Source organism: Ceratina calcarata, unplaced genomic scaffold (assembly GCF_001652005.2).
Source record: "Ceratina calcarata isolate Rehan_Ccalc_2016 unplaced genomic scaffold, ASM165200v1 scaffold514.2, whole genome shotgun sequence".
In the NCBI taxonomy this organism is placed as follows: domain Eukaryota; kingdom Metazoa; phylum Arthropoda; class Insecta; order Hymenoptera; family Apidae; genus Ceratina; species Ceratina calcarata.
Window position 1 is genome coordinate 57,705 of NW_017175971.1, and position 8,929 is coordinate 66,633.

The 8,929-nt window shown below is 32.8% G+C and overlaps 1 protein-coding gene and 1 long non-coding RNA gene across 9 annotated transcripts in view; one reads left to right on the plus strand and one right to left on the minus strand.

The window, feature by feature from the left end:
- Positions 1 to 8,929, minus strand: part of LOC108628252 (uncharacterized) — a 27,861-nt gene that overhangs the window by 16,429 nt on the left and 2,503 nt on the right. For 3 of the 8 annotated variants that reach the window (XM_018030031.2, XM_026816363.1, XM_018030035.2), the window contains exons 1-2: positions 8,149 to 8,370; positions 2,518 to 3,204 (exon numbers count right to left, since the gene is read on the minus strand). The exons of 1 other annotated variant lie outside the window; for it this stretch is intronic. In XM_018030031.2, the coding sequence (XP_017885520.1) occupies positions 2,518 to 2,698 (181 nt within the window). In that variant the 5' untranslated portion in view covers positions 2,699 to 3,204; positions 8,149 to 8,370. Of the gene's footprint in view, positions 1 to 2,517; positions 3,298 to 8,148; positions 8,371 to 8,929 lie in introns of those variants that run through there. 4 more of the 8 variants (XM_018030026.2, XM_018030030.2, XM_018030029.2 and 1 more) reach the window with 4 other exon arrangements.
- LOC113464748 (uncharacterized) overlaps positions 1 to 8,929 on the plus strand; it is a 25,891-nt gene that overhangs the window by 3,089 nt on the left and 13,873 nt on the right. The window contains exon 2 of the long non-coding RNA XR_003389603.1: positions 1,287 to 1,508. This is a non-coding gene — a long non-coding RNA (uncharacterized LOC113464748). The remainder of the gene's footprint in view (positions 1 to 1,286; positions 1,509 to 8,929) is intronic.

Genomic DNA, 8,929 nt, shown 5'->3' on the forward strand with positions numbered 1-8,929 from the left:
ACCAGAATCATAACCACAAAAGGTAAAGGTCACGATTTTTAAGTTCTTCATTTAGGTCAGTAATGAAAATTTAAAACAGATTTTATAGTATTGAGTAAGTTATATGTAGACTGCTGGTCTTTATTATCTATTGTCTTATACATCACACGTGGTATTTATGATTTCTGCATTTTCAGTTGTCTTATAATTGTATATCCGCAGTCTAGTTTTATTTAGTGATTCCCGTCAAAGTTGAACTTTTCTAATATTGTACCAAGCAACTTAATTTTCTGTGGGATGTTAAAAAGCTTAGTCTACTACATGATGTAAAAATATTAAAAGCAATTGCTGTCCTTCAAAGTATCGAATAAAAAAGTAAAAAACACGACCTTTAACTTTCGTAGTAGGGTCTCTAATAAAAATTTGAATCACTCCGTTTGTAGATCGAAGTAAGTTATATGCAGGTACAGAATTTCTTCAAAGTCGATTAATATTCTATGAGCTATGAGCTACAAGCGATTAGACATTTAAAAAAATCGCAGTTTTTTACGATTTTCCGGTCTATAACTGACATAAATTGAAAAATTTTTACATATCTCGATGTGTCCAACTTTTTCATGCTCTCACAGATTTTTATGAAACTTTCACATTGTACATGCATTAACTTACTTAGATCTATAATCGGAATGATTAGAATCTTTATTGGAAACTGTAATTAAAAAATTAAAAATCACGTTCTTCTTTCTTCGAAATTCTGACGAATGGCAATTCTTTTTAACTTTAGTACATATTACGTAATAAATCAGGCTTCCAAACATCATTCAAAAATGAAATTGTTTTATTTTGAAACGTGTCTGACTATTAATAGAAGTCACTGAACATATTTCTTACAACATTGACCGTTTAACATCTGCTTTAGAATTAGAACCAGTTCTTTCCCCCTTCTTTTCGAGATTTTGACGAATAACTCTTCTCAATTTTTGTTACATATTATGCAGTAAGCCCGGGCTTGTTACAACCTACAGAAAATTAAGTAGTTTAATCTTGTATTAAAAAAGTTATTCAGTTTTGAAAATGTGTCCAAATATTAATGGGAGTCATTGCACATGAAACACTAGATTACATACGTGGCTCGACCAAATATTTACAATATTGAGTTATCGCTTTATTATATTATATAAATTCTCTCTGTCCACTATTTGTTAGTTGCTGTAGAAATGAAAGTACATATAATATTATTTTATAACAGCCGGGAAGTTGAATCGGAAGTCATTTTCCTGACGGTCTTCGTATCATGTTGATTATAGTTTTCTACGCGGGCGAGGAAAAATGTTTCACGGTGCGGTGGTTTACCAGTGTCGAGGGCAGTGTCGGATAATTTTAGCAAGAAGCAGAAGCGGAGGAAGCGGCCAAAGAAATTCAGGAGCCAAATTTTGTGAGCAGGCGAGAATTTTACGCGCGATACAGTGAAACATAACCCTGCCAAACACCGGTTCCACTTGGCGCAGAGACATTTTCACTTGTGCTAGGTAAACATTAGCTTTATTTTACTTTCTTTTCATTTACTTTTTAATCATAATTTTATCATATATTTAATCGCGAGATATTTTATAAAAATAAATCCTGAATCACTGCACGAGTTCATTTCCGTTCCATTTTCAAACGGTTCAGCAGATGTCAGCCAGAATTATCCATGCCAAATATAGCTATCAGAATAGGTACATTAATGTAATTCCTTTAGATTGTTTAATGTAGGGTGACTATACGTCCTCTTTTCCCCACTTTTGTGGGGAATGTTCCCACTTTTAGATCTTAAACAGTCCGACCGAGTTTTTTAAATGTGCAATTTCTAGATTTTCGCAATTTTATTCAAATTATTATTATTATTATTATTGTTGTTGTTGTTGTTGTATTAAAATATAACAGAAATGACAAGTTAAAATACGTCAATTATAAGATTTAGAATGTTTCCTGTTAAAATGTGTTAAAACCTAATAAACTGGTAAAGACCGCGGATTTTATGCATTTGTATCAAAATTAAATTATGTAGAAAACGTAAAAAATACGCATAGTGCACAAAAGTACATAAAGTATGAATATTAAAATACGTGTCATGATGTTCAAAAGATTGAAGGGCATTTTCACTAAATATTGTTTCTTAAATTGATACTCTTAAAGTTTTACTTTGGATTTCTAAAATCTGCAGTCTGCTTATAAGTATACATCTTTTTTTTCTATCAAATGTCATATTGTCCTCATTCGACAAGACGAAAATATGGTAAGCCTATTTAAAGCGTACGTATTAATCCAATCATAATAAGATAATCCTCAAAAGGACAATCTCGAGTGAAAGAGGACAGATCCTTGCTTATTTGAATGGAAGTTATTACTATTATTATTCTCAGCATCGCGTTTATTAATGATTGCTAACACGCTCAACCTTGAACGGAATGACGCGTACAACTCTTCTGCAATGATAATTAATCTGTTGCGAGACAGTTGTGAAATTATTAGAAAATAGAATGTATCGTATCTTACGATTGTACAAAAAGCAGTTGCACTTATCAGTGGCTCGCCTGTAACACTTCGGTTCTTGCCGTTTCCGTTTCCTGTAATAGAGATGCGGCGGTCGTGCAGGCACTTGGAACGGTGGGCTTGTACGGCCCACAGAAAACTCGGCTATTTTCATGATGACGCACAGCAAAAGCACTATCATCATTTGTCAATATTCAGCGTTTTTATTATCCTATCACGTTACAACATAGTAATAACACTTTCTCACTCGATGATCAGAAAGTTACACGACGACACTCGAATAAAACTTAGTCTAAAAACAACGAACGAAAGTAATTAATCAATTGTCCAAGTACGAGTACACAGAGACCCGCTTATCCATTATTAAGCGTGTATTCTCTTTTCATTGTTTCACTTCAATGTACAAATCCGCGTCACTTTTTCAAAGTTACATTACGAACGGCAGTCCAGGCGACACTCGACGATCTCCCAACGTTCTTCCAAGTACGTGAAATATGTTTCCACTTTAACGAACGAAACGCGCGTGAAACGGAGTCGATTACGAGCTCTGTACTTCTGATGATACCTTTCAAAGATGCTCTTTGTTTGTGACGCACCACTCTACTTCAACAATGATACCGCGCGGTTGAACCCACGTTTCCGTTTTTGCTGCCAAAGGAAAAACGTCGCCTGTATCTGGAAAATGTACAACTACGCGAGACTTGAAGAACCGGAAACTCTGAACGCGATGATAAAAAATGTTACAACTAGAGCGAGTTCCGTGTATTATTTTCATTAGACCGCGGATTTTTATGCAATATAAAACATTCACAATTTAAAAAATGCATTTTAAATATATATTTCTTGTATCATTTAAAAATTGTTAACAGGCACATCTTTTAATATTTTGCATACTTTTTGACATGACAAACATTCTTGACAATTTTTCTATAAATGCATAAAATTCGCTGTCTAATTTTCATATAGATATCTCGAGCTGAGTGGATATTCAGAAACGGAAGATTGAGGTTAAGGTAGTCGTTGCCTAAGTCAGAAGTATTTAAAATTGTTTGCAATTTTGTACAAAATGAATGTACAGGGTGACCAAGAAGGTTTGGACCGTACGTATGCTACTTATTACTGGGGTCAAATAGATGAAAAAAGTTCATATGAATTTATATCCGAAAATGCTTTATTGAAAAACTATATATTTTTAAGAATATATGATTTATTGTGACAGTTATAATGAATATTCGAAAATTCCTCCCTCTGCAAAAATGCAAGCTTCCTTTCGTCCAATTAGTGATCAACGAACTCTTTCAAATATTCCAACTATATAAGAAATAATAGTAAATACATTATGAATGCATTCCTAAAATTCATCTATTTCTATCGAATTTTTCTAATCCAACTTCTTTACGTGACCTCATAACTAGAAGTCCAGAGACGTTAAGTTAGGTAACCTATAGAAGGTTAACTGAATGGCCGCGTCCGGTCCAATGTTGAGGAAATTGTCTATTAAGAAAATCACGTACATTCCGTCGAGAATGAGGCGTATTTTGCCTGTAAATCTATCAATACTTATATTTTTCCAATAAAACATTCCCGGATAAGTTCATTTGAACTATTTTTATCTATTTGACTTCGGTAATTCATAATATACAGTTGGTCCCAACGACACTCTGTATAAATACAAAAGAATACAATGGCTCACGAAAGTATTCGAATATCTTTTGAAAGGGAATAACTTCTTTTTTATTGGACCAATCGACTTGAATTTTGGAATATTAGATGGCTTAGTTTATTATGTGTGGCAAAAATAAAAGAAAATTGGCTATTCAACAGAATTGCGAAGAAACAATTTAACTTTTTTATTGGGGGTGTTTAATAAAAGATTTGAGACATTCTGTTTATAAACCTAAATTAGTCATATGCATGTGCAAAGTTTCATAAAAATTGGTGAAATCATAAAACAGTTGGACCTATCGAAACGTGTGTGTGAAAAGTTCTTTAATTTACGATCAGTTGTAGGAAAGTCGTGAAACTCTACGATTTTCTTCATTGTTAACGTTGTATGAACTGTTAAATAAAAACAATAACAAAGTATTGACATTTTAACATTTATTAGGTATCACGTTAATAATACACTGTGCAAAATTGTAGAAATCGTACGAAGCCATTAAGAAAGTTGTTACATTAATTCTTATATTAAATGATATTTATTTTATAAAAACATATAAATGAATTTTTCATTAGACCGCGGATTTTTATGCAATATAAAACATTCACAATTTAAAAAATGCATTTTAAATATATATTTCTTGTATCATTTAAAAATTGTTAACAGGCACATCTTTTAATATTTTGCATACTTTTTGACATGACAAACATTCTTGACAATTTTTCTATAAATGCATAAAATTCGCTGTCTAATTTTCATATAGATATCTCGAGCTGAGTGGATATTCAGAAACGGAAGATTGAGGTTAAGGTAGTCGTTGCCTAAGTCAGAAGTATTTAAAATTGTTTGCAATTTTGTACAAAATGAATGTACAGGGTGACCAAGAAGGTTTGGACCGTACGTATGCTACTTATTACTGGGGTCAAATAGATGAAAAAAGTTCATATGAATTTATATCCGAAAATGCTTTATTGAAAAACTATATATTTTTAAGAATATATGATTTATTGTGACAGTTATAATGAATATTCGAAAATTCCTCCCTCTGCAAAAATGCAAGCTTCCTTTCGTCCAATTAGTGATCAACGAACTCTTTCAAATATTCCAACTATATAAGAAATAATAGTAAATACATTATGAATGCATTCCTAAAATTCATCTATTTCTATCGAATTTTTCTAATCCAACTTCTTTACGTGACCTCATAACTAGAAGTCCAGAGACGTTAAGTTAGGTAACCTATAGAAGGTTAACTGAATGGCCGCGTCCGGTCCAATGTTGAGGAAATTGTCTATTAAGAAAATCACGTACATTCCGTCGAGAATGAGGCGTATTTTGCCTGTAAATCTATCAATACTTATATTTTTCCAATAAAACATTCCCGGATAAGTTCATTTGAACTATTTTTATCTATTTGACTTCGGTAATTCATAATATACAGTTGGTCCCAACGACACTCTGTATAAATACAAAAGAATACAATGGCTCACGAAAGTATTCGAATATCTTTTGAAAGGGAATAACTTCTTTTTTATTGGACCAATCGACTTGAATTTTGGAATATTAGATGGCTTAGTTTATTATGTGTGGCAAAAATAAAAGAAAATTGGCTATTCAACAGAATTGCGAAGAAACAATTTAACTTTTTTATTGGGGGTGTTTAATAAAAGATTTGAGACATTCTGTTTATAAACCTAAATTAGTCATATGCATGTGCAAAGTTTCATAAAAATTGGTGAAATCATAAAACAGTTGGACCTATCGAAACGTGTGTGTGAAAAGTTCTTTAATTTACGATCAGTTGTAGGAAAGTCGTGAAACTCTACGATTTTCTTCATTGTTAACGTTGTATGAACTGTTAAATAAAAACAATAACAAAGTATTGACATTTTAACATTTATTAGGTATCACGTTAATAATACACTGTGCAAAATTGTAGAAATCGTACGAAGCCATTAAGAAAGTTGTTACATTAATTCTTATATTAAATGATATTTATTTTATAAAAACATATAAATGAAGGAATGAGAGAATTTTGTAATTTTGTATAATCATTAATATAATACACGTTTTAAGAATATTTCAAAAATTGAAGTAATATCAACTTCGAGAATATAATTTAAAATTTACAATGAAAAGTAAGAATTGTACAACTTATAGACAGTTGCAAGTTAGATATAATCCTAACAAAGAATGTGTCAAAATATTACAAATTATACCTTAAAAATTGCTTCTACTTAATAAAAATACGTCAAATAATTTTATAAACCTTAGTCGCCTGTAAATATCATTTTTCCAAAAAGTGTATGCATCAAATATTACATAGCTTTTTATCATGCTTCTTAAATTTTTGATCTTATAGCTCATACAACCTTAATCATATATAGCTCAGAACAACATCAAGCGATTTTTATGAAACTTTGTACATGGATATAACTTATCAACATTTTTTGTCACATCTGCACACAGTGACTCATTCTTATGTTCCTTCCTTTATTTTGGAGTTATGTCAAAGGACAAGTCTATCAGAACAATCCACAAACAGGACTGAAGGAAAATATTTGTAGGAATGTGTGGGCGTGACCAAAAATTTTGACGAAAGAATATTATCGTGTAAAACAAATTTAGGTAGTCATTTATCTAATATTGTATTTCATACTTAATTATAAAGGATCATACCATAATTTACAATAAAAATTTTATCAATTCTTTGAATATAAATATGTTTCATTTACAAACAACTTTCGAAAGCTTATTGAAAAACTTTTTGTAATAACCAAAATTACTCTTTTGGACTTCTAATATAGAAAAGGCGCTGTATTTACAACTGATTATCTTTAAGCTTTATGTTGATTAATATAGAAAGCAAAGGCAACAACTATCTTAGAACAAATACACGGAATTATAAAAGATTTTGGCATCGATACAATGTTGCAGTTAACAATAGTACGTAATAATAGACGTTACGTCAGTAGCTGCACACTTCAACTGCCTAAATTGCAACAAGTGGCGGGGCAATTGTTTCCAGTTAATCGAACGTTAAGATAACGAGAGCTCGTCGGACCGATTAATGCTTTCGACTACGGGGAAAAGATAAAAAATTGTCGAAACGTTGAGTCAGACTGGTCGCGTTTGGAAAGCGACTGTGAGTTATCAGTACAATCGATTCGTCGACGACATGCATGAAACGTGTGTGGTCACATCGTATTGCAACTTCAATAAAGCAGAGATCAATGAGGTTATATTAAAAGAATTGCAATCAGAATTATGCGAAAATGATTTGTTTACCCTGCGATAATTGATCGAATATCGATTAATCTCAGGTCAACAGAACATGGTAAACGCATTTCATTACAGTAAGTACCCGAGCTTCCGAGAAAGCGCCTAGAAGTAATGCGATGAGTAGATGAACTGAAATTCATCCTGCAATTGACATGAAGTGTTTCCTGTTTAACACGATTGTATAAAAATCGCTCCGGAAATTGAACGATGAGCTTTCAGTAAATAGACCTAAATAGATCGTAATCGAACGTCAAGGTACCGCGACTTCAATTAAGCAGAGATCAATGAGGTTATATTATAAGACTTTCAATCAGGATTATGCAATTGAAGGAAATGATCTGTTTGGATTGCGAAACGATAATTTACGAAGTATCAATAACGGGTAGCAATTAACCTCAGATAAACAGAACGCGGTGAATGCATTTCATTACAGTGAGTGCACGAGCTTCCATGAGAAAGCGCGCACAAGTGTGAGAATATGACTAACTGAAATTTATCCTGTGATTGGCATGAAGTATTTCCCCGTTTAACACGATGGTATAAAAATCAGCCCGGAAATGGAAATGTAAAGGTGAGCTTCCAACGAATGGACCTAAACGGTCGTAACGTCAAGCAATGGTAAACGAACTGTAGTAGGTTTGCACGGAGGGCACATAAATATGAAACCAATATCAAAGTTCCTGGCAACTCACGAACTGGTCGTCGTTCGAACGACGTTCGAACGAGAAACACCAAATTCATACGACCGCACACACAGTTCCGACGCGGTTGTTTATTTTGAACACTAGAAGTAAGTACTTTATAACAATCGACAGAGATTGAAGTTTGATCGTAGACCGATTGCTAATTTTTCCACGTTTATTTTGGCGAAATTGGTACATGGACCGCTGTCTGAGTCAGACTGCTCTAACAGCGTGCGTCCTGCGCGGGAGAGCGTTTGCACACGGCACGACACGACGCGGAGTTTAATCTCTATTAATAAATACCCGCTGAGGCCTCAGCCAGAATAGAGAGCAGCTCTCCGTTCTCGGATCACTCGATGCATACGCGATGTTTCATATTCGGATTCGCAACAAAACGCGATCTAATTTTCTGGTGGATTCGATCATCGCCGGTTTTTCGGGCATTTGTGGGAATTAACTCTTGATGCTTGATTTACAGCAATTCCAATTAGTACTTCAAAATGGAATAACTTTTTTAATATTGGATGAAACAGTTTAATTTTATTTGAGATGTTGGAAGGCTTAGTTTATTATATAATGTGAAATAAAAAACATAAAAGGAAAACAGTAAAGGACTCAATTTTTAAGTTTTTTATTCGACTCCCTAATAAAAATTTGAAACATCATAGATCTAAGTAAATTATACATATGCATGTACAAAATTTCACGGCAACCGGTTGATGTTGCTATGAACTACAAGCAATTAGAAATTTAAAAAATTGCTGTTTTTTATGGCGTATAAATATTTTTT